Raw genomic sequence first — 25,093 nt, forward strand, 5'->3', positions numbered from 1 at the left:
AAGCCCAGGCACCAGCCATGCCTGTCGGCACAGTGCCAGGACTGAGGACCACACAGCAGTGTGTGGAGGCAGTACAGGCCCCTGTTGAGGGGTGTCTTCTTGGGTCAGGCCCATCTCTCTCACACACACTTTTCTCCCACAGTATTCATTTCTGCATCACGCTAGTACACACCCGGAAGCGAGTGGCGATTCACTTCCTAAAGGACATCCGGGAATCTGTCACCCAGATCATGAAGAATCCTAAAGCAAAGACCACGGGCATGGTAAGGACACGGGGACTCTCCCCCGGGGAACCTAGGGGCATGAACAGTCTTTGAAAGTGTCTGGAGCTGGGGGTCGGCTGCTCCGGCTCTGCACAGTTTCTCTCCTCGTCACTTCTGTTGCCGCTGCTCTCCAGCCCTCACGCGCATCAGGAGCCTCCCAGGACACGCGCCAAAGCATTCTTGCTCATTTCTGTTGGAGAAGAACATTTTGGGGCTGGAGAGATGGCTTAGCAGTTAGGGCACTTGCCTGCAAAGCCCAATAACCCAGGTTCGATTCCCCAGTACCCATGTAAAGCCAGATGTAGTGGCACATGCATCTGGAGTTTGTAGTGGCTAGAGGCCCTGGTGTGCTCTGACTCTCTCCTCTCTCTACTTGCAAATAAATAAAAAAGAAAGAGGGCTGGAGAAATGGCTTAGTGGTTAAGGTGCTTGCCAGTGAAGCCTGAGGAACCCTGTTTAGCTTTTCTTTCTTTCTTTCTTTTTTTTTTTTTTTGGTTTTTCAAGTTAGGGTCTCACTCTAGTCCAGGCTGACCTGGAGTCGCAGGGTGGCCTCGAACTCACTGCAATCATCCTACCTTTGCATCCTGAGTGCTGGGATTAAAGTGACTTACTAGGTCCCACATAAGCCAGACGCACAAGGTGACACAAGTGCATGAAGTGACACACGTGTCTGGAGCGTGATTGCAGTGGCTAGCGGCCCTGGTGTGCCAGTTATCCCCCCCCCCGCCATTCTCTCCCTCATTAAAAAAGGGGGAGGCAGTCTTTTGGGCTTGCCTCAGAATAAATGAAGAAAGAAAGGAAAGAAAATGTTAACACAGGAAAGGGAAAGATGTTTTCTCCGGAATTTTTTTTTTCAAGCAGAAAATCCTGTAGAATAGCTCTTTTACCTAGAGGCCAGGAAGGGCCCGTGAGCAGTGTACAGTGCCCACTGCTGTTGCGAGGGAAGGGTGCCTGGGGCTGGCAGGGCCAGGTGGGTGCTCATGGAGAGCTCCTGCACCCTGAGCACTAACAGTGTGTCCTTGGTGGGATTGCAGGGTGCCATCTACGGCATGGCCCAGGCGTCCGTGGACAGGAACCTGGTTGCAGAAATATCCTCGGTCTTCCTGGAGAACCTGTACAGCACCGACCCCGTGAGCCCCGGAGGCCAGATGAACGGGTCGCCTAGACCCCGCTGAGCTGGGGCTCTCGCTACTTCCACTGGACCTGTGGCCTGCAGAAGAGTCTGGGACTTAAGAACAGGCCGCACACACCTTGACACCTGGCCCTGCTCCTTAGAGCACAGTCAGAGACCGTGCAGCAGCCTCAGCCTCGGCTCCTGCTCCTCCGTTGGCACCTTTGGGGCTTTTAATTTGACACCCTGGAGGAGTCCATTGAATAATGAAGCTTTCCCCATTGTGAATGTTCCCCTAGGAACTGTTTGAACCATTTCCCCCTCTTAACTGCTTTAGCCTTCATCTTCACTTATCAATGTGTGGCAGTTCTGACCTGTCCCGAAAGGATGAGATAGCAAGAGGGCATCTTTGCCACTGCAGGCAGGTGATGGGGCTGCCTGGTGGGAGGCAGTGATGTGACATGTGTCCCGGGTGGGTGTTAAAAGCATCCTAAGGGGGAGGCTGTCTCAGCCCCTGCGTTAGAGTAAGCTGCTGCTCTCTCTCAGCATGGTCCCGGCAGCTTGTCTTACTTCTGGGACGCAGGTTGGCCAGGCCCTTGGCCCCTGTCGTGCAGGCCTGGAGCGTCTCCCCCGGCAGGGCTCCGGTGCTCTCGTCCTCTGCCCTGCTTGCCCGAGGTGGCCGCGTCACTGGACGCGCTTGTTGGCGGTCCTCCCACTGGATTGTCCTGCTTCCGTGGAGCAGGGAGAGAACCTGCTCTCCAGAGAATCTGCAGCTTTATGGCGTGATGCTACCTCTCCTAAGTGGCCATGGCCAGAGCACAGTTGCGCCCTGTCTAGGGAGGTGAGCAGAACCCAGACTTTTCCTTGTGCTTTCTTGAATGTCAGCAGAGGTACAGATGTGGGTGGTGGTCCTTTCCTCCCCAATGCCTTAAGCCAGCATGTGGCCTTGACTTCCCTTAGTGGTTGTGAAGAGGGTCAGTGACCTTCTCTGTCTTGGTGTGCTCTTCCTGCCTTCAGCTTCAAAGGTACGATGGCAGTCAGCCTCAGGTACCAAGCATGCCTCAGCCTTTGCCAAGAGGGAGCAGCGAGGGTCAAGGGGCACCTCGGCCTGGGGAAGCGTGGTGGCAGCAGTGATCAGGGCTTGGGGGTGACACAGGCAGTGCCAATCCTGTGCCCACTTCCTCCCTTCTCCCTTTGGGGACCCAGACCTAGGATGACATTGTCCTGCTCTTGGGATGTCACGCCCTGTGCCTTTCTTCCCCGCAGTGAGCACTGAGCTCATTCCCAGCCCAGTTCCCCGGGGCAGCAGACCAGTCTGTCTGGGTAGGAGAAAACTTTGGATAAATCAGGAGGAGCTTTGCCCTCCCATTCTCAGGGACTCCTGAATGTTCCACCTCTTAGACTGCTGCCTTCCAGCCATGGCTGCCAGAGCCCAAACACCAGGGTTTTCCTCCAACTCCTGGGAAGTGTTGTTCAGCACCACCCTTCTCACCCCTTTACTGTGACTAGCTGGCCATGTCACTGCAGGGTGGTTTGGGGACTACACGTGTGGGCGTCCACTCTTCCTTCCTGCTTGCTCTGTAGTCCTTGTGGGGTTCAGAAGTGCTTGTTGTTTGGGGGTGAGTTCTGGAACTCACACACTGCTCCCAGGTGTTGAGCCAGCAGGCTCAGGAGAGTAGCTGCCGTGAGCCTGTGTCTGCAGGTCCAGTGTGCCACTGTGGAGGACCTGGAGTCATCCAGTGGACACTACTGGCTTGCCAGCTGCTAAAACGAAGAAGCACATCTAGGACCAGACCCTGAGCCACTGCTGCCCTGTGCTGTGACAGCGTTGGTGCTGGGTGATGGTGTTTTCCAAAGGGACCTACTTACTGTAACCTCTTCAGTGTATGATCAAGAACCCTGCTGTGACTTAACGTTTTTTGTAGTCATTTTGTGTGTATTTGTGTGTGCGCATGCAATCCCTTGTCTGCGGCAGGTGGGTAGAGTGACTTCATGGTATCATGTGACTGGCAGATGCCACGTTGGCTTCTGCGCACACCACACTGTCTCTTCCTGCGTTAGAAGCGAGTAGTCCTGTGAATCCACTGCCATGTCACCTTAATACTTCCTGCTTTATATTTGGAAAATGGTACTTGCTTCTTTTAAACCTTGTCTTCTCAAACCCACCCCTGTCTCCGGACCCTCTTTCTAACTGCAGCAGTAACTCGTAAAAATCAATTAAAATATTCCAAATCCTAATTGCTGTGGATGGCTGCATTCATTTGTGCAGGGATCACACTTGGATCCTGAATGGGCTACTGGTGAGAGGTTGCCCCCTGGAGGTGGATATGCGCGCGGCCCTGACCTTAGTGACAACAGGCCCGAGCAGTCCCGCTCGTTTGCCTGCGCTTCTTGGGCAGCTCAGGAAAGGTGTTGCCTGTATCTTTTGTTTTGTGGGGTGTCGCCTAGGTTGGCATTTTCAAGCCTTGATCCACACTGATGGAAGAACAGGAAGTGAGGGGCAGCATGGACGGTGTCTCCCAGGCCTTGGTCATCAGGTCCTGCTACCCTCAGAAGCATTAAGTCAGAAGTGGGGCGGGGAGCTCACTGTCTGAGCCTGGCTGGTCTGGACACGAGGCTCTGTGGAGACGCTGCCCTCTGTGACGGTGTCCTCGTGACAGTGTAGGCTGGGTAGAAACCACCGGCTCTGATGACAGTGTGCTTATCTCTCAGCCTTGGCCTCTTCAGCCCCGGGAAGATTGACTGACCCAGGCTCACTGGGTAGTGCTGTGAGTTAGGGGTTATGTGGCATACACGCTGGGGTGAAGGTGAGCGTGACCCTGGCCCTCTGTCTTCTATCCTGGCACACCCTGTCCAGGAGAGTTTCAGGACAGGGGCCTAAGCCACGCAGATTGGTCTTAACTGCTCCAGTGGTAAAAGCCACCAACCTGGAACTTCCCCTCTGCTGTTCTGTGTGTCAGACCGTTCTGGGGAGAGAACCAACATGCACACGCTTCGGGTGAGAAGGTGGCTGCTTGGGATACGGGAGGCGCGAGCGGGCCAGCTGGAGCCTTAGGAGAGCCAAGACACACATTCTCCACGCGGTGGGGGCGCAGCCCTTCCACTCACTGACCGAGGCCCCCACCCAGGAAGAGAGTCCGCTTTACCAGACACCAAGGCAGGTGCCAATCTCCTCCAGAAACCCCCTCCCTGATGCACCTACAATAATGTGTGACCAGATGTCAGCCAAGCTGATGGAAAAGTAGCTGGGACACAGGAAGGGGAAAACGTCGTCTCGGACCTTTCCAGGTGGAGGTTCCCATGTCCCTGGTGTCACGCTGCCCCTCAGCCACCCGCCTGTCCCTTACACACATCTCCCCTTGTCACCATTAATCACCTGTTTCCCTGAACCAATTTCTTACCCTGCCGTAAACCTCAGTTGACTTCATCCTGTCTAGTGCTAATGTTTTTTGTGTTGGTTTGAACATAAAATGTCCCCCATGGTAGCCTCAGGGACTGTGATTATATTGCATTCTTGGTCTTGAGCTGGAGCCTTTAGAAGGTAGAGCCTTTGCAAGAGTGTCACTGGGGGGAGGGGGGTGAATCTTGAAGGTTATTAATCCAGCTTGCTAGCTAAGCTCATTCAGATGCCTTCCCATTAATGTGAAGACGAGGCCCAGGCTTGCTGCGCAGGCTTGTCGCGCTTTCTCTGCCCTGACGAAGCTTCCGGTAAGACTGAGCTGAGATGGACTCTTTCCTCCTGTAGGCTGCTTTTGGTCAGGGCTTCTGTCTGGGCAGTGAGAGGGGACTACAACAGCTGATTCCCTATGGTGAGGAACCCGAGGGCTCCCTCCATCCTACCCCAGTACCTTGAAATTTTCCGGTTGCACAAAGTAAATGCTTCTATTTAAATGCTTTTGAGTCAAGGGCTCCTACTATCCCAGTATGATCCAGAGCTCACTCCGTATCCCAGTTTGTCCTGACTCCTGGTGATCCTCCTGTCTTAGCCTCCTGAGTGCTGGGATTACAGGCGCGAGTTCTTAAATGCACTGTAGCTGGAGGTGGGGCTCACTTAGAGCACTTGGTTTCCTACCATGTGTGAAGCCCTGCGTGCCTTCCCAGAACCTATTTACAAATAAATAAGTAAATGGCCTAGTTTGGCTTGACTTGTAAAGAATGTTCTACAGGTCAAATGATACAAGCGTGTGTTTGGAGGCATAAAAGTGTGCACGTTTCTGTAACGGTAGGGTTTGCCTTAGGTCCTGAGGTCTGAGGACTTTTTTTTTTGAAAAATTTTAAAATATTTTTATTTGTTTATTTATTAGAGAAGGGGAGAAAATGGGTGCACCAGGGCCTCCAGCCACTGCAAACGAGCTCCAGACGTGTGCCTCCTTGTGCATCTGGCTGATGTGGGTTCTGGGGACTCGAACCTGGGTCCTTTGGCTTTGCAGGCAAATGCCTTAACTAATAAGCAGTCCCTCCAGCCCATCTTTTTTTTTAATTTTAAAAAATATTTGATTTTTATTTATTTATTAGACAGAGAAAGAGAGAGAGGGTCTGAGGACTTTTATTTCCCACTATCAGCTTTTTGGAAAATGGAGAAAGCTTAGGAGGGGCATTACTGTTGCTGGGGGGTTGCACAGACAGGGAGAGCTTATTCAAATCAGTGACAACAGCCTCAAGGAGTAGGGTGCTTGCCGGTCAAGGTCACTGTTGGTGTTGGCAGGGAAGCTGGCATCTTCCTGCACAGCGATGTGAATCCACCACTGTGGCAGCTGCTTGCTATAAGAGTGTAGGTCCAGGGGCTCCCTCTTCCCTCCCAAGGTTCCCATTCAATCCCCCCCCCACACACCACCTTCCTGGGCATGCAGAGCCGAGCAGGGTCTATGTCATGGACACGGCTACTTGCTCGATGAAGCTGGCCAGGTTTATGTCCCGTTCTGAGAGGCCTGCGCACTCATGGGTGCTCAGGGTGATCTGGACCTGCAGACATGAAACCAGCATCAGTGGCCAAGCCCACTCCACTCAAGATCAGGAGTCACAGACTGATGGAGGGGGGAGCAGCCGTCACCCATCCTTCAGCCGGGCACTGGCATGTATCCTGGGAGCAGCAGCCGGGCACTGACAGGTATCTAGGCGTGGGGGTGATAGCCGATCAATATCATGTGTCCTGGGGATAGTGGCCAGTAGCCAGAATAGTCACGAGCATGTATTCTAGGGATGGTAGCTGGTCACTGCCATCTCTCCTGGGGATAGCAGCCGGTCACTTGTCATTCCTGGGGACAGTAGTTGGTCACTGCTACTTATATTGGTGATAGTAGCTTGTCATTGCCATCCACCCTGGGAACTGCATGTGCCTGTGTGCATGCGTGCGTGCGTGCGTGTGTGTGTGTGTGTGTGTGTGTGTGTGTGTGTACAGGAACTAACCAATCTAACTGGCCTGCGAGCTAGAGAATTTGTTCTGCCTTCCATTGTCGTAAGCACGCTGGGATCACAAGCACGTGCCCCACCTTGCGTCTGGCTCTGTGTGGGTGTGGGGACTTGAACTCTGACTCTCAGCTCACAAGTGTCTTTAAACACTGAACCATCTCCCCAACCCCGAAACCATTTTCTTTTTTTTAGAAAATATTTTATATATTTATTACAGAGAATGGGCACACCAGAGCCTCTAGCCACTGCAAATAAACTCCGGATACATGCACTTTGTGCATCAGACTTTACGTGGGTACTGGGGAAATCGAACCTGGGTCCTTTGGCTTTGCAGGCAAGCACCTTAACTGCTAAGCCAGATCTCCAGCCCTGGAACTACTTATTTAAAAAAATTTTTTTTTAATTTTTTTTTTTTTTTTTTTTGAGCTAGGGTCTCGCTCTAGCCCAGGCTGACCTAGAATTTACTGTGTAGTCTCAGGGTGGCCTCGAACTCATGGTGATCCTCCTACCTCTGCCAGTGCTGGGATTAAAGGTGTGCACCACCACACTGGGATACCACTTTCTTGATACAACTGTGCAAAGCTAGTTTTTACATCATTCTTTTCCCCCAGAAATGATGATGAATACACTTGCAGGATAAAAAGTTACCAGCTATAGCCGAGTGTGGTGGTGCACGCCTTTAATCCCAGCACTCGGGAGGCAGAGGTAGGAGGATCACCATGAGTTCGAGGCCACCCTGAGACTACATAGTGATTTCCAGGTCAGCCTGAGCCAGAGTGAGACCCTACTTCGAAAAACCAAAAAAAAAAAAAAAAGTTACCAGCTAGATGTCAGAGTAAGCAAAAGGGACATTCCTAAGCACACCCATTTCCTCACAGCCTGGTCCAGCAGAGCACTCTCTGGACACGGGGCTCTCAGGCAGTGACTGAACTCCTTAGGGAGCCCGTTGGGTCTGTTTGCCGTGTGCCAGTGTTCTGAGCTTAGCTTGGTCACTGTCCCGTTCTCTGTCCCTCCAGAGACCCAGGCCACGAGAGCCGCTAGCACTAAGAGCGCCTCCATTCCCACTGCTTCACTCCTTGTTTCGCCCTTGCAATATCTACTGTAACCACAAGTACCTCAAAACGCCTCGATTGGCGCTGCGTTTGTCGTGAGATGGCCGTTGTGTGGGGCCCTAGGAAGGCGTGGGCATCAGCTTGTGGGTTGAGACGGGCCCACAGTCGGGTCCAAGGGAGAGCCTTGGGGCAAGAACTGGGCCTCTCAGCAGTGGACAAGGGGTGGATGGGGGCAGCGCACAGCAGAGGGACGGCCTTGCTCACCTTGTTGTACACGTTGAACCACTCAGGGTGGTGGTCCAACTTCTCAGCCTGCAGCGCCACTCTCGTCATGAAGCCAAAAGCCTGGGTGAGTCAAGGAAGATGAAGGTTAGGCTCAGAGAGGGACGTCGGGCACCTTGTCACTCCACGTATGGCTTACGTGCAGGAGGGTCGCCTAGCCTCCTCCAGGGACATCTGGAAGTAGTCAATCTCCATGGAATATCTTGCCCCTGGTTCTGAGGCTTGGGTCTGGAGGTTGTCGCCACAGCAGGAAGAATGTTTTATTTTTTTTTCAAGGTGGGGTCTCACTCTAGTCCCAGCCTGGTCCTGAACTCAGTGATCCTCCTATCTCTGCCTCCTGAGTGCTGGGATTAAAGGGATGCACTACCATGACCAGTTTAGGAAGAATTTTTTTAAAAAGGTTTTTCTGGACAGTGCCAGCATTTAGAATTTTTGAAAAACATTTATTTATGAGAGTGAAAAAATAGGTGCTCCAGGGCCTCTAGCCCAGGCTGACCTGGAATTCATTATGTAGTTTCAGGCTAGCCTTGAACTCACAGCAATCCTCCTACCTCAGCCTCCCCAAGTGCCAAGATTAAAGGCATATGCATCCATGTCCATTTTATTTTATATTTTTATATTTTTGTATTTGAGAGAGGGAAAGAGACAGAGACACAGAGAATGGGCGCACCAGGGCCTCTAGCCATTGCAAACATAGCTCCAGATCCATGCGCCCCCTTGTGCATCTGGCTTACGTGGGTCCTGGGGAGTTGAACCTAGGTCCTTTGGCTTTGCAGGCAATCTCCTTAACCACTAAGCCATCATCTCTCCAGCCCTTATTTTATATTTTATTTTATTATTTTATTTTTGAGGTAGGGTCTCACTATAGCCCAGGCTGACCTGGAATTCACTATGTAGTCTCAGGGTGGCCTTGAACTCACAGGGATCCTCTTACCTCTGCCTCCCAAATGCTTGGATTAAAGGCATGCGTCATCACGCCTAGCCTGTCTTATTTTTTTTTTGTTGTTGTTATTTTTATTTATTTATTTGAGAGTGACAGACAGAGCGAGAAAGAGGTAGATAGAGAGAGAATGGGCACGCCAGGGCCTCCAGCCAGTGCAAACGGACTCCAGACGCTTGCACCCCCTTGTGCATCTGGCTAATGTGGGTCCTGGGGAGTCGAGCCTCGAACCGGGGTCCTTAGGCTTCACAGGCAAGCACTTAACCGCTAAGCCATCTCTCCAGCCCCTGACTTAATTTTTGAGGTGAGATTGTCTGTGTAGCTCAGGCCGGCCTGCCTCTCGTTTTTGGTGTGTGTGTGTGTTATACAGTACATGCATATGCACATGTGTGTTCACATGCACATGGGCACACAAGTGTGCTGGTATGTGTACATGTGTGCTTGCTTACCGCTGGGGGTCTCAATCACTGTCCACCTTACTGTTTGAGACAAGGTCTCTGGTTGAGCCGGGCGCTCACCAATTCAGCTAGACTGGCTGGCCAGTGACATGCAGGGATCCCGGTCTCTGCCTCCCCAGTGCAGGAATCCCACGTGCACCACCACAGCCAGCATGCTTGTGTGAGTTCTCAGGCTCCACGCTTGCACAGAAACCACTTTCTTCACTGAGCCGTCTCCCCAACCATGGCCTCCAGCTCTCCGTCCTCCCGCCTCAGCCTCCCTAGTGTGGGACAGTCGCGTCACTAACATGGTGCAGAGACCACCGGAGCTCAGAGTATCGGCCGGCCTTGCTGTCTACTTGAAAGTCTTCCATGAGCAAGTGTTTGCTATCAGAGCCCTCTGCTGACAGAAGGGCCCCGGGTGGCAGAGGCCGAGGCCTGTCTTCCTCCTCTGCGCTCTTTGAGAGTTTCTTTGCACGGCATTTTGGAACATGGATTTCCCCGTGGGCACCGTGCCACATAGATTGAATCAGAGCGGCCTCCAGTCATAGCTAAAAGGACACGCCTGGAGCACTGCCCCGTTAGTCCCCTTGACGTACCCTGTTGAAGTCTTTGAAATGGAACTGCTTGAAGATGGCATCTCGGCCTTCCAGCTCATTCCACCCCACGGCCCTCAGGTTGGGCAGCAGCTGGTCCCGCTCCTCGGCACTCAGCCTGTGTGCTTTGCCAGCCTAGGAGAGGGGAAAACCGAGGCCTGAGGGCATCTCTTGATATCAAGCACACACTCCAGACCTCGGTAGGTGGTGGATGGTGTGTGTGAGGGGGGACCGGGGGGGGGGGGCTTCTGCAGTGTGCTGTGGACAGAAGTGACCTGCTGAGGACAGACAGCAAGGCCTTCAGCGAAGTGTCCTGCAGGCGGTGGGGCCTAGGCTGGCCCACTGAGGCTCTTGAGTCCCGGATTTGCTACCAACCTCAGAGACAAACATTACCAAAGGAAGTACCATCCGGACAAGCACACTTCTCCCGACCCTGGCCTCCAAAGCCTCACGTGATCCACCCCACTGGGGGCTGGGAAGATGGCTCAGTCGGTAGAGTGTTCGCTGAGCAAGCATGAGGGCCTGAGTTCAATCCCCAGCACTCACTAAAGCCGGAACGGGCAGAGAGAGAGCTCGGCCAGCTAGAGTGCTTCCCCTGTAAACACCAGGGTCTGCAGGGGCCCGATTCCCTCCCTCCCTCCCTCCTACATGGCCATGCGCATCTGTAACTTCAGTCTGGTGAGAGCGGACGCAAGAGAATCACAGGGGCTCATGAAAAACTGCAAGCTCTAGAACCAGTGATACACTCCATCTCATGGGAAGACATAGATGAGTGACAGAGGGGCCAGCCACCATTGTCCGGCCTCTGGATATGCCCACACACATGCATGTGTGTAAGAAAAAGAAAAGAAAAAACAAAACAAAAAGGCATGGTGGCATGTGCCTGTAATCCCAGCACGAGGAAGCAGAGACAGGAGGTCCTTGGAACTTGTTGGCCAGCTAATAAAGCTCTGGGTTGGATGAGAGATGACATCTCACAAAAACAAAGTGGGGCTGGGAGTGGTGGCGCACGCCTTTAATCCCAGCCCTTGGAGGCAGAGGTAGGAGGGTCACCATGAGTTCGAGGCCACCCTGAGAATACAGAGTGAATTCCAGGTCAGCCTGAGCTAGAGTGAGATCTTACCTCGAAAAAAAAAATAAAATAAGGTGGAGCACAACTTAAGAAGACATTCTGGCCTCCACACACACGCATGTGCCCCCCCACCACATGTGTGCACGTGCATGCGCGCATACACACACACACATGCACACACACACGCACACAATCCACCCTGGGGGCTCATGAGACCCTGCTCCTTCCAGAAGAGCTTTGGCCCATGCAACCTTGGGCCACAAACAGGAGAGTAGGAAGGAGATAAGACAGGCTGGTACGTGAACGTGATCCAAATACATTATACACGGTAGAAGTTGTCAAAGGCCCACCGTTTTAATGAGGGGCAAGGTCAGAACCCAGCCCCTTGCAGGAAGGGCATCCCAGCTGGCAGCTTCCCTTCTTTGCATGCCCCTCCCCTTCCCCAGTGCGCCTATTGGAACTTTCAAGTGCACTCAAGAGGAGCCCGGAGCCTAGGCAGAGGGGCTGCGAGGTTCCCCGCTCCCTCACACGCGCCCCCCCAGGCAGGTTTGCTGCGTGGTCTTCGCAGCCCCGGGGCTCTGGAGAAACCAGCGCATCAAACACATTCCAGGTCACCTTGCAGTTGACAGCCTCGCGCACTGCTGTCTGTGCCCTCCATCGTGCCCCACTCAGCGCCTAGCTGCCAGGCCTGCTTCAGTGTGCTGTCTTCTGGAAGCTCAGGAAACCTGGGCTAAAGATGCCACCCTTAAGCAGAAGACACCTGTTTATGAGCACCTGGCATGCCCAGGGCCCCATCCCATTGGCCCGTTGTGCAAAGGGTCCCACAGGGCAGCCCTGAGTCACACACACACACACACACACACACACACACACACACACACCAGGCTATCAGGTGAGGAATGGACTCTCAGAAAAGATGCAGGAGAAAGGGTTCAGCTCTAATCCAAGGGAGTTCTGGGTTAGGACTTTAAGGACCCCCAGGAACTGTTATAAAACAGCCACTCGGGGACAGAGTTGCAAACGGAAAATGAATGGAGGCCGTGGGAGGAGTGTTGTAAGCAGCCAACAGACCGTCTGTCCTGGGTTCAGTTGGCAAGACTGGTTCAAATCCTGGCTTGGCCTCTCATGGCTTCGTGGGTAAAGGGTGGAGAGTTCTCTACTGAGATCGTGAGGTACCAGCTGAATACTTGACGCTGTGGTTGTAAAGCAAATGTCACCTGCATCTTAAAACCACTTCCTGGGGCCAGGCCAGGGGGCCGTGATGGGCACAGGACCAGCACGCGGGGTGGGGGTGGGGGGTTAGAAAGATCTCGTGCTTCCTCCGCCTCGGTGGGCGGCCGCTCAGAAGGCAATCAGCGAGCTCTTTCCTCCGGAGCTGGCCCATTCCGGTGGCTGATAAGCTCTGACCATGTATCCAGGCAACCAGACGTTTTGTCAGCCAAGGCACCAAACCCACTGCTTATTTTCTTGGTCCAGAAAGGGGTGGTGGGCACAGGTGAGCTCATGGCAGGAGTGGCTCCTCTTTTTCTTTGAATTTTCTAGTGCCCCGGAAGGGAAGTGCTTGCCAATCTCTGGCAGTGCGCTCGGAGGGATTACTGATTACCCAGACCTACCCAGTCTTTTCTGGGGCTTCTGCCCAGGCCACAGCTGCCAAAACGCCAGGTCTAGCGGCTCCAGGGTGCACAGGTTTTGCTAAGGCCCTGTGGCACCTCAGAGCCCAGGTCAACTCAACCTGGCAGAGGGATGCTATAGAAACACCACAACCCCATCCATGGCCGGGCACAGAACTCCCGTCTGGGCGCGGGGGACGGGGGGTGCGGGCGGGGGGGGGGTAGGGACAGCAAGGAGGGTGCAGAAAGGACGGAGCCCCGCCACATCCCGCACCCCAAAGACGCTGGGAGAAGCCGGGACCAGGAAGACGAACGCCAGCCCCGCCCCAGCGCGCGAGCGAGCCAGGGCCCGGCGTCTGGGGACAGGCGGGGGCTCCAGTGTGGCCAGGCCTGTCGGCCACCGCCCCTCTCCGAGCCCCAGCGGCTCCGCAGGCGTCAAGGGGGGCCCCTCCTTCGGGCAGGGAGCTCAGAGACCCTGGCCCAGCTCTCCCCTGCCACTGCCCCGCGCCCCTCTTCCCGCCCACGCTGGCGCCGGGACCCCTGGGCTCACCATGTCCGGGCGCGGGCAGCAGGTGGCGGCGCAGAGGGCGAACGCTGCCTGGCGCGCGGGTGACCACCCCGGGGCGGGGCCGCGATCGGGCCGCCTCCAGGTAATGATTAACGTGTGGACCTCGCTCTGAGCCCTTCCAGAGCTTTCCGAGCACTCCTCCATGCAAGCATGGCTCCAGTGCCCCGCGCCTACCAGCTGGGGGCCTCTGGGCCCAAGACTGCCTGACTCTTTAAAAAACATTTTATTTTTATATTTACTTATTTGACAGAGAAAGAGGGAGGGAGAGAGAGAATGAGAATGGGCACCCCAGGGCCTCCAGCCACTGCAAACGAACTCCAGACTCGTGTGCCCCCTTGTGCATCTGGCTAACGTGGGTCCTGGGGAATCGAACTTGGGTCCTTTGGCTTTGCAGGCATATGCCTTAACTGCTAAGCCATCCCTGCAACCCTACCTGCCTTTAAAAAAAGAATGTTTTGTTTTCGTTTATTTATTTGAGAGAGAGAATGCTCATGGGCACGCCAGGGTCTCCAGCCACTGCAAACAAACTCCAGACACATGGGCCACCTTGTGCATCTTGCCTACGTGGATACTGGGGAATTGAACCTGGGTCATCTCTCCAGCCCACCTTAAAAAAAAAAAAAAGCGGGTTGGAGAGATGGTTTAGCAGTTCAGCACTTGCCTGTGAGAACCTAAGGATGCCGGTTGGAGGTTCGATTCCCCAGGACCTATGTTAGCCAGATGCACAAGGGGGCACAGGCTTCTGGAGTTCGTTTGCAGTGGCTGGAGGCCCTGGAGCGCCCATTCTCTCTCTGTATCTGCCTCTTTCTCTCTGTCTGTCGCTCTCAAATAAGTAAAAATAAACAAAATTTTTAAAAAGCCTTTTAAAAAGCCCCAATATAATTGACACACAATGGGTTGCATAGATGTAATGTGTTCAAGGAGACATCGGTTTCTCCCAGGAAAACAGGCATGATAGAATGATAGGGAAATTATGGGCATGTGGGAAGGAAAAGGAGCCCATCCCATCCGGGAATCTGGTTGAAACCTCTCACTGGCAGCAGGGAAGCAGTTTAAACTTCTGAAGAAGGTCTTTCTTGCCTTTCTGGCTGCAGACCAACAATTTTCCAGGAATTTTACCTGAAACCTCATTTACTATAAAAACCATTCCTCTGCGTCCCTGTGCAAGCCTGGTGGCTCCGGTTTTTATCTCATCTGATTGCAGTGCCCCAGGACCACCCTATCATCTCAATTACCAAAGACAAGAAGAGGGATGGAGGAGGGCAGGGCCCCTAGGAACCCACTGAGCAATGGAGTCCAGAAGGACCCTCAAATCTTGTAGGTAGCAGCCCAGGGCGCCTGACTCCACACTGTCAGAGAAGCCCACAGCCAGGCTTTCTGCGTGCTCTCAGTCTCTTTTCCAGCGCTTTCTTTTCTCCCTTGTGCTTAACGGTAAGTCTCCACATGGGTGCTTCCTGGAATTCTTTCCTGGCTTGAAGTCAAGAATCCTAGAGTTAGAGCCGGGTGGAGGTAGGAGGATCACCATGAGTTCGAGGCCACCCTGAGACTACATAGTTAATTCCAGGTCAGCCTGAACCAAAGTGAAACCCTACCTTGAAAAAAACCAAAAAAAAAAAAAAAAATAAAGAAGAAGAATCCTAGAGTTAGCCTGAGTTGAGGTCCCTAAAAGTTTAAGGGAGAGGCTAGAGAGATGGCTCAGCAATTAAGGTACTTGTCTGCAAAGCTTGATGACCCGGGGTTCAATTCCCCAGTACCCACATAAAGCCAGATGCACGAAGTGGTGCTTGCACGTGGAGTTCATTTGCAGAGGCTAGAGGCACGGGCATACGTATTCTGTCTCCTCTCTCTCTCTCTCTCTCTCTCTCTCTCTCTCTCTCTCTGTCTCTCTCTCTCTCTCTCTCTCTCTGCTTGCCAAGTAGTTAATTAGTCATAGCTTTAAAAGTCTAGGGGACCTGCGTGGACTGCGGTGCAGGACAGGGTGGAGCAGTGTCTCTGTCTTCTCACCACCAACAAAACCATCAGCATGCCAGCTGTGGTGGCGCACGCCTTTAATCCCAGCACTTGGGAAGCAGAGGTAGGAGGGTGCACAAGGGGGCGCACGCGTCTGGAGTTTGTTTGCAGTGGCTGGAGGCCCTGGCACGCCCATTCTCTCCCTTTCTATCTCTAATAAATAAATAAATCTTTTTTTAAAAAAAGGTAGCTTGGTGTGGTGGCACAAGCCATTAATTCCAGCACATGGGGGGGGGGCAGAGGTAGGAGGATCGCCATGAATTTGAAGCCACCCTGAGACTACATAGTGAATTCCAGGTCAGCCTGAGCCAGAGTGAGACCCTACCTCCAAAAATCAACTCCCCCCAAAAAATAATAAGTAAGGGCGGGAGAGATGGCTTAGCAGTTAAGGTGTTTGCCTGTGAAGCCAAAGGACCGAGTTTCGATTCCCCAGGACCCATGTAACATTAAGTTCTGGGGCTGGGGAGATGGCTCAGGGGAAGGCACTTGGTTTGCAAAGCCTACTGACCCAGGTTTGATATTCCTTTGCAGCAGCAAGAGACCCTGGGATGCTCATAAACACACACTCTTTAAAAAAATTATTTATTTCTTTGAAGGGTGAGGGTCTGGCTCAGTGGATAAAGCCTTAGTTGCCTAAGCTGGAGCACCCTAAGAGCGCGATCCCCAGCCCCCACGTAAAAAGCCTTGGTGGGCTTCTGTAAGCTCAGAAAGCTAGATGGGAGGCGGAGACAGGAGAATTTCTCATCAGCTCACGGCCAGCACAGCAAAGAACTGCGGGGAGTTGGGGGAGGGAAGACTCCAGAACGAGAAACCCTGCCTCCAATGAGATGGACAGGTGAGGGCCGGCGGAAGTTGTCCCTCGACCAACACCCATGCACGATGGTACACATGTGCTTACTGCACGTAAGAACACACACAAAGACATCATAAAATGACAATAACGATGAATTGAAGTCTTTGCTAGCCTAATCTGTCTGGCTCTTTCTTTACCTTTCTGGATGTGCACCTTGCTCAGGAAGACTTTCTCAGCCCACGATGAATGGGGATTTGGCTCTGAGGCCTCCAAACACGTGACCAGTGGTGAAAGCTACATTCCTGTCTCTCTCTGTAATTCACTTTTGGGGTATCCTGTGAGATACAGTAATAACCACAAGCGTAACACTTTCTACCTTCTTTTCTTTTTTAAGAAAATATTTTATTATATATTTATTTATGAGAGAGAGAGAGAGAGAAGGGGCACACCAGAGCCTCCAGCCACTGCAATCAAACCCCAGATGCATGCGCCACCTTGTGCATCTAGCTTATGTGGGACCTGGAGAATCAAACCTGGGTCCTTAGGCTTCACAGGCATGCGCCTTAACAGCTAAGCCATCACTCCAGCCCTCTACCTTCTTTTCTGAGTAGATAAGCAGGATCCGATCAGGCAAATAGTTTTTGGACTAGGCAGCAAGGGAAGGCTCTCTTGGTGGTCTTATGGCGCACTTTATCATGTCCATGCCCCCCCTATCAGCTCGCAACGCCTGCTTCATTGCGGGGGATTCAACTTTGGCTGTCTTCACTCGACTAGATCTCTCTTGAGCATATACTCTGCCCTGGTGTGAGTGGATTCCTCCTCCATTTGGGGGATAATGATATACACCATTAAGGCGACAACATTTTTTGTTTGGTTTATTTTTATTTATTTATTTGAGAGCAACAGACAGAGAGAGAAAGGGGTAGAGAGAGAGAATGGGCATGTCATTGGCCTCCAGCCACTGAAAATGAACTCCATTTGCATGTGCCCCCTTGTGCATCTGGTTTACATGGTTTCTGGGGAATCAAGCCTTTAACCAGGGTCCTTAATCTTCACAGGCAAGTGCTTAACCACTAAGCTATCTCTCCAGCCCAACACTTTTTAATACTATAGTTACCTTTAATCTCTTTGGAAGCACACCTTTTTTTTTTTTTAAGTCCCTTCTCATAATTTTTTAAATCTAAGATCCAGGTTCATTTACATGGGTTCTAGACCACGTGGTGTATTTCCCCTCTCCCCTCTCCCCACTTTCCCTTCCCTTCTTTAGCCCTTTCCCTTCCCCACATCCCTGTGATCTCTGAATAAAATGTGGAGCTTTAAAAATCATTTTCTTAGCCGGGCGTGGTGGTGCAGACTTTGATCCCAGCACTTGGGAGACAGAGGTAGGAGGATAGCCATGAGGTCAAGGCCACCCTGAGACTACAGAGTGAATTCCAGGCCAGCCTGGGCTACAGAGAGACCCTACCTTGAAAATGCAAAAAAAAAAAAAAAATCATTTTCTTTAGTCTGGATTGCCAATTCTTTGGTTAATTTACAGATATGAACTCAGGGCTTGGGGCTCCAGGAAGCACCTCCGAACCCCAGACTTATCCATTATGATTTCCTGCTGTTTTGGTTCACACATTAAATACCCAGTCTTCCCCCATGGACCTGAAGTGCTGTCGAGGTTCACAGACAAGCACAGATAGGGTCCCTAGGAGCAGGGACCTGTCATGCCAGCTTGACTGGCTTTGGAACCAAGTGTCTTTAATCACCAGGCCTTCTTCATTTTTATTTATTTATTTGCAAGTGAGTACAGAGAGAAAGAAAGAGAGAGGAAGAGGGCTGGAAAGATGGCTTAGTGGTTAAGGCACTTGTCTGCGAAGGCTAAGTATCCAGGTTTAGTTCCCCAGGACCCATGTAAGCAAGATGCACATGGTGACACCTGTGTTTGGAGTTCATTTACAGTAGCTAACGACCCCCCCTCTTTCTAATAGATAAATAAAAATAAATATTAAGAAGAGCTTAGAAAGAAGGAGTAAGAAAGAAAGAGAGGGAGAGAGAACCAGAGAGAGAGAGCAAGCATGCATTAGTGTCTAAATTACCTCCAGATGCATACACCACTTTGTGCATTGGGCCTTACATGGATACTAGGGAATCGAAGCCAGGCTGGCAGGCTTTATAGCTGAGAACCTTTAACTGCCAAGTCGTCTCTTTAACCCTTGACTAGATTTGAAATCTCCTAGGAGACACACCTCTGATACGTCTGTGAAGGTGTTCCCAGAGAGGTTTAACTAAAGGGTAAAGACTTAAACGAAATGTGGGTGGCACCCGCCCACAGGCCGGGGTCAGGAACTGAATAAAAAGGAGAAATTGAGCTGAGCATTAGCACCCGCCACTCTCTGCTTCCTGACTGTGGATGGAATGTGACCAGCCACCATGGCTTTTCCCCCTTGATGGACTGCACCTTCCAAGTGTGAGCCTAAGTAAACCCTTCCTTAAGTTGACTTTGTCAGGTATTTTGTCTCAGAAAGGAGAAAAGGAACTATCCCAGCTGCTTTTTTTTTTCAAAAAATTTTATTAACAACTTCAATGATTATAAAAAATATCCCATGGTAATGCCCTCCTTTCCCCCACTTTCCCCTTTGAAACTTCGTTCTCCATCATATCCCCTTCCCCTCTTAATCAGTCTCTCTTTTATTTTGATGTCATGATCTTTTCCTCCTATTATGATGGTCTAGTGTAGGTAGTGTTAGTCACTGTGAGGTCATGGATATCCAGGCAAATTTGTGTCTGGAGGAGCACGTTGTAAGGAGTCCTACCCTTCCTTGGGTTCTTACATTCTTTCTGCCACCTCTTCTGCAATAGACCCTGAGCCTTGGAAGATGTGATAGAGATATTGCAGTTCTGAGCACTCCAGTCACTTCTTTTTATTTTTTTTTAATTTATTTATTTATTTATTTATTTTATTTATTTATTTAGAGCGACAGACACAGAGAGAAAGACAGATAGAGGGAGAGAGAGAGAATGGGTGCGCTAGGGCTTCCAGCCTCTGCAAACGAACTCCAGATGCGTGCGCCCCCTTGTGCATCTGGCTAACGTGGGACCTGGGGAACCAAGCCTCGAACCGGGGTCCTTAGGCTTCACAGGCAAGCGCTTAACCGCTAAGCCATCTCTCCAGCCCCTCCAGTCACTTCTTTCCAGCACCATGGTGCCTTCTGAGTCATCCCAAGGTCACTGCCATCTGAAAAGAGAAGATTCTCTACCAAAAGTGAGAGTAGCATTAATATAAGGGTATGAACATTAAGAGAAGTGCTTACTGGGCAGTTTGATGAGGGTAGTATATACATTTAGGCAGACAGCAGCAGACATTACACCCCTAGGGCTCATGACTACCCCTGTTGTAGGTTTTCAGTATCAGGGATGTGTTCCCTCCCATGGAGCAGGCCTCCAGTCCAATTAGAGGGCAGTTGGTTTCCACCATGACAGACGTGCCACTTTTGCATCCATTGGCTCATTTGGCCTGGCTGGCCAAATTTTAGGCTTGCAGTGTCCACTGTTGAGTATCTTCACTGGTGATGTCTCTTTCTCCCATTGAACTACATGTAGAATGGCTTCTTCCAGCTTTTCTGTCAGCTGGTCTACATGGAGGAGGTTATCAGCTCAGTTCCAGCAGGATTTCTCAGTGGCCTTGCAGGCCAGGTTTGTGGAGTCTTCAGCAATAGGGTCTTACCATCTGTTCCTGGTGGGAAACCAAGTAGCCCAGCTACTTTTGTAACCTGCAACCTCACCTTTGTCCCCACAGCTTGGCATCTGCATTCCCTGTTCTGTTCCATTTATTTATTTTTTTTTTGAGGCAAGTCCAACAGACTGGCTTTAAAAAAATGTGTGTGTGTGTGTGAGAGAGAGAAAGAAAGAGACAGAGGGAGAGAGAGAGAGAGAGAGAATTGATGCACCTAGGCCTCCAGCCAGTGCAGTAGAACTCTAGATGTGTGCGCCCCCTTGTGCATATGTGTGACCTTGTGTGTCTGGCTTAGGTGGGACCTGGAGAGTAGAACATGAGTCCTTAGGCTTTGCAGGCAAGCCCCTTAACTGCTAAGCCATCTCTCCAGCCCCTGTGACCTTTCTTTTTTTCTTTTCTTTTCTCTTTCTTTTCTTTTCTTTTCTTTTCTTTTTTTTTTTTGATGAGAGAGAGAGAGAATTGGTGTGCAGAGCCTCCAGCCTCTCTAAAGGCTCTCCAGACACATGTACCACCTTGTGTACATGTGCAACCTTGCGTGCTTGCATCCCTTGTGGGTCTGGCTTACGTGGGTACTGAGGAATTGAACCTGGGTCCTTAGGCTTCACAGGCAAGTATCTTAATCGCTAAGCCATCTCTCCAGCCCTGTTCTGTTCTTTTGATTCATCAATTCCATCTTGTTTTAATTTCTCTGACTTTATAGTTTGTTTTGCTGTCTGGTAGGTCAGCTCCAATCCTATTTTTCTTCTTCAAAATGTTCTTGTCTTATCTTGTTTGTTTACCCTTTCAGATGAGCTTTAAAATCAGCCTGTCAACTTCTATAAAAATTCCTTTAGGAATCTGATTGGCTATGCATTGAATTTATAGATTTAATTTGGAAAGAATTGACATCTTTGTATTGTGACGTCTCCCCATTCTCAAGCGTGATGTATTGCTCTATTTGCTCAGGCTTTCTTTATACCCTTCAGTAAAGTTTTATCGTGTTCCCATGTAAGACGTGGACATTTCTCATTAAGTTTATTCGTGGGCTCCTTTTATTTTTTTTGCGCGGGGATGTTTTTCCCATTACATTTCTAATTGGCCTTTGCTGGGTGCCTGAGAGGCGTGTGGATTTTGCTATTATCTTGCCTCCGGCCCTACTGGCAAACCTTTCCTTCATTCCATTGTTTGCAAGTGGCATACGAGAAACACGAGGAAGGTCTGCCCTGTCTCACAAGGGCACTGTCACCCGGGGAAGGGACCTGTCAGGACTGCGGCAGGGACCGCAGCGTGGGACAGAGCTTCTGAACTTGCGTGAGCTGCCTCCCCAGCTGCACGACAGTCAAGGGCAAGTCCACTTCCCTCCCCTCGTCCTTGCCCTCCCCAAGGTGCGCTTGGATTTCCCCATGCTGAAGCACTGGGAAGGAGAGCCCGTGAGCTTCTGCCACATATAAACGCTTCGAACCTTCACGATGCTGGAAGGTCACTTGTAATGATCTCAAACGAGAGCTTGGTGGAGGCCCCGTCCCCAAGTCCTCTGGAAACAGCACCGGATGTCCGAGGGCTGCTCTCCCCTCCCAAGATGGCTCATGAACCCGGGGGCTTTTCACAGTCCCCAAGGAGGGTTGTGAATCTCAAGGAGCCTGGCTGCAGTGCTTACGCAGTACAATGAGCATTACTGTCCTGTCTCAGGTCTCCCTCTGTTGACCCCTCTGAAGTCTCCCCAGGCTCCCACACAGAAGTGGCAGCTCTGTGTGAACAGCCTGCCTTGCCTGAAGGGTCCCAAGGGAAGCCCCTCACCCCAGACACGGAGCCTGCTTCCGGGGGACCCTATCTGCACCTCTCCAGGGACAAGTGGCATGGGAGCCGGTAAGCAGGGACGGTGCCTTGCGCAGGTAGCCCAGGCCGGAGGGTGCTGGAGTCGTCACCTGTGTTCCCTGCCCTTGGCCAGGGGGCCACGTCAGGCTGGCTTTCTTCTCAGCGGGAGGGTGACGGTGATTACCAAGCGGAGGGTCTGAGGAAATGGTTCTCAGTTGAGGTGACAGCAACTTTTGCTTCCCATAGGGGACAGTTGGCACTGTCTTAGAGTCATTTTCAGTTGTCACAACTGGGGATGGGAGTGGGAACACTGGCCAATGGGCACCAACCAAGGATGCCACCAAGCCCATTCCAATGTCTGTAGCAGCCCCGGCACCAGCGATACTGAGCCCTGGAACCCCTGTGTACTGTGGCGCCACCCAGTAGAAATACGAGGGGAGCCACGGTGTGATTCTGTGGGATTTGAGCTTTTCCAGCAGCTGCATTTAACAAAAGCAAAGGAGTGAGTCGTTTGGGGAGATGGCTCAGTGGGTAAAGTGATTGTTAAGCAAACACGAGGAGCTGGGTTTTAATCACCAGCACCCATGTAGTCGGAGGATCCTTGAGGCACGCTGTCCAGATAGTCCAGCTGAATCAGTGAGTTCCGGGTTCAGTGAGAGACTCTAAGGCAGAGAAACAATAGTGAAAGACACCTGACATCCACACACATGCACCCACACATGTCCACATATATACAAACATGCATGCACACATACATGCACACACACACTATATATAATTTAAAAAAAGCAAAGGGCACCTGAAATTGCTGTTAAGTTAATGTCTTTAACCCAACAGATCCCAAATATTATCATTTTAACGTATAATCAATATAAAATCAAAGTATATTACATTCAGGTTTTTTTTTTTTTGAGCTAGGGTCTCACTCTGGTCCAGATGTAGTCTCAGGGTGGCCTCGAACTCACTGTGGTCCTCCTACCTCTGCCTCCCGAGTGCTGGTATTAAAGGCGTGTGCCACCATGAGATTCAGGTTTTTTGATACTAGGTTTTTGAAATCCACTATGTGAAATATGTGGCATATTTCAGTTTGAACACTCAATTCCCACCAGAAATATTTGACCTATATTTAGATTTCATAAAGTTAATGGCTGACATTCAAGTTGAGTATCAGCATTTAGATGTTAATGGAAATTAATCAAAATTAAATAAAACATCTTGTCTCAAAAACAAACATAAAAGGAAAGGGGGGGAAAAAAACCCTAGAAGGTCGCAAATTCTTCCTTAGGGGAGAAGCAAAAACCGTGGTGTCCTGTTTTCCAAGGAATCTCAAGGATTTTGGCAGTCGTGAAAAACTAGACCCACACGTTCGGTTCTTCATGTGTCTGCCAGCTCTGTCCAGAGAGAGCCTGGATCCAGGGAAGGAGATGGCCACCCAGCACTGCGGGTGACAGGTGCCCTGGCGGAGGGCATGTGGCCAGGGGCACACAGTCGCTGTCCACTGGTGACAGTGAAGGGCGTTGGGAGGTGCTTGAAGGTTCCCTAGGAGTCGGCCAGGCAGAGATGGGGAGGGGCACGCTGGCGCCCCAGGAGAAAAGACAGCCCACCAGGTCAGTGGGCGACACTTCACTGCCAAGGGGAGTCCATCCGGGACTCGGAGGGCTTGACGGAGTGGGTGGTGACAGGCTCTGCATGTTTCTGCCATGTGCTCTCCCCCGGGAGCTGGTTCCCAGCTCTGCTCAAAGCAGGAGCGGGCTGGGGGTCTTCCCTGGGACCCAGCCAACCCTGCACCGCTGCTTCCCACCAGCAGGGGGCAGGGCGCCCTCAGGAAACGAAGTGGGTTCTTTGCACCTGCCCGGACCAAGGTGACACCCTGCGCTAGACCTTTGCACGCTCGCTCAGTAGACACTTTTCTTTTCCTTTTAATATTATATTTTTATTTATCTATTCGAAGAGAGAGATAGAGAGAGGCAGATAGAGAGAACGAGTACAAATAAACTCTAGATGCGTGCATCACCCTGAGTATCTGGTTAATGGGGAATCAAACCTGGCTTCTCAGGCAAGTGCCTTAACCTCTAAGCAATCTCTCCAGCCTCTTTCTTTCTTTCCTTGCTCCTTCCTTCCTCCCTTCCTTCCTCCCTCCCTTCCTTCCTTCCTTCCTTCCTTCCTTCCTTCCTTCCTTCCTTCCTTCCTTCCTTCCTTCCTTCCTCCCTCCCTCCCTCCCTCCCTCCCTCCCTCCCTCCCTCCCTCCCTCCCTCCCTTCCTTCCTTCCTTCCTTCCTTCCTTCCTGTCTCTCTCTTTCTTTTTTGTTTTTTTGAGGTAGGGTTTCACTCTAGCTCAGGCTGACCTGTAATTCACTATGTAGTCTCAGGGTGGCCTCGAACTTGTGGTGATCCTCCTACTTCTGCCTCTCAAATGCTGTGGGATTAAAGGCGTGAGCCACCATGCTCAGCTTCTTTTTGTTTTTTAAAAATATTTTTTATTTATCTTTATTTTTTAGAGAGAGAGGGAGAGAGAGAGCACACATTGGTGTACCAGGGCCTCAGCCACTGCAATTGAACTCCAGACACTTGTGCCACCTTTGTACATCTGGTTTATGTGGGATCTGCAGAGTTGAACATGGGTCCTTAGGCTTCACAGGGAAGCCCCCCCCCCGTTCCTTTTTTATTTTGTGGGACACTGTTACATGTAGCCCAGGTTAGCCTGGAATTCCTTATGTAACTGCAAATGACCTTGAATGTCTGTTCCTCCAGCCTTTACCTCTTGAATGGTGGCATTATAGGCATGTACTACCATGCTCAGTTTATAGGGTGCTGGGATTTGAACCTAGGGCTTCACTGAGGCACACCTCCAGCCTTCAGTGGCCATTTTCTTGAGCTTCAGGCTCTGTGCTGGGACCGGCACTGGGACAAGTCCCGGCCTTTGCAGACGGAGTCCCGCACATGTGGGGGCTCAGTAGAGACAGCAGGCAGTTATGTGTGACGGCAGGCAGAGGAGAAGTTGGACTCCTTCCTAGAGGAGCTGTGTCATGGGAAACTTTTCACCCCAGGTAGGGCTCAGATCTCAGACCAAAGTGCAAGTGCACCAGCTTGGTAAATCAATGAGGTTGTTTTTTTTTTTTTAAATATACTTTATTTATTTGCAAGCAGAGAGAGAGAGTGTGTGTGTGTTGGTGGGGCGGGGGGGGGGGAGACAGAGAGAGAATGGGTGTGCCAGGGACTCCAGCCACTGCAAACAAACTCCAGATCATGCGCCCCCTTGTGCATCTGGCTCACGTGGGTCCTGGGGAATCGAACTTGGGTCCTTTGGCTTCTCAGGCAAGTGCCTTAACCGCTAAGCCATCTGTCCAGCCCTCCCCCAGCTCCTTTTGACAAAAGCTGGCAATAGTTGCCCACTGCTTTCAACGCGGGGGCATTTTGCCATACGAGGTGAGGTGAT

The 25,093-nt window shown here is 51.4% G+C and overlaps 2 protein-coding genes across 4 annotated transcripts in view; one reads left to right on the forward strand and one right to left on the reverse strand.

Annotated features, from left to right (window-relative positions):
* Positions 1-3,612, forward strand: part of Sgpl1 (sphingosine-1-phosphate lyase 1) — a 61,853-nt gene extending 58,241 nt beyond the window's left edge. For all 3 annotated transcript variants that reach the window (XM_045137556.1, XM_045137554.1, XM_045137555.1), the window contains exons 14-15: positions 143-263; positions 1,298-3,612. In XM_045137556.1, coding sequence (XP_044993491.1) covers positions 143-263; positions 1,298-1,438 — 262 coding nt within the window. In that variant the 3' untranslated portion in view covers positions 1,439-3,612. The remainder of the gene's footprint in view (positions 1-142; positions 264-1,297) is intronic.
* A 2,292-nt stretch (positions 3,613-5,904) lies between these two features.
* Positions 5,905-13,461, reverse strand: Pcbd1 (pterin-4 alpha-carbinolamine dehydratase 1). The gene is made up of 4 exons (XM_045137643.1): positions 13,323-13,461; positions 10,094-10,225; positions 8,100-8,180; positions 5,905-6,336 (listed from the first exon to the last, which is right to left on the reverse strand). The coding sequence occupies exons 1-4, from the start codon at positions 13,323-13,325 to the stop codon at positions 6,238-6,240; spliced, it is 315 nt and encodes a 104-aa protein (XP_044993578.1). The 5' UTR covers positions 13,326-13,461; the 3' UTR covers positions 5,905-6,237.
* Positions 13,462-25,093: the final 11,632 nt, after the last annotated feature.

This window comes from Jaculus jaculus, chromosome 18, assembly GCF_020740685.1.
Source record: "Jaculus jaculus isolate mJacJac1 chromosome 18, mJacJac1.mat.Y.cur, whole genome shotgun sequence".
NCBI classification, from domain to species: domain Eukaryota; kingdom Metazoa; phylum Chordata; class Mammalia; order Rodentia; family Dipodidae; genus Jaculus; species Jaculus jaculus.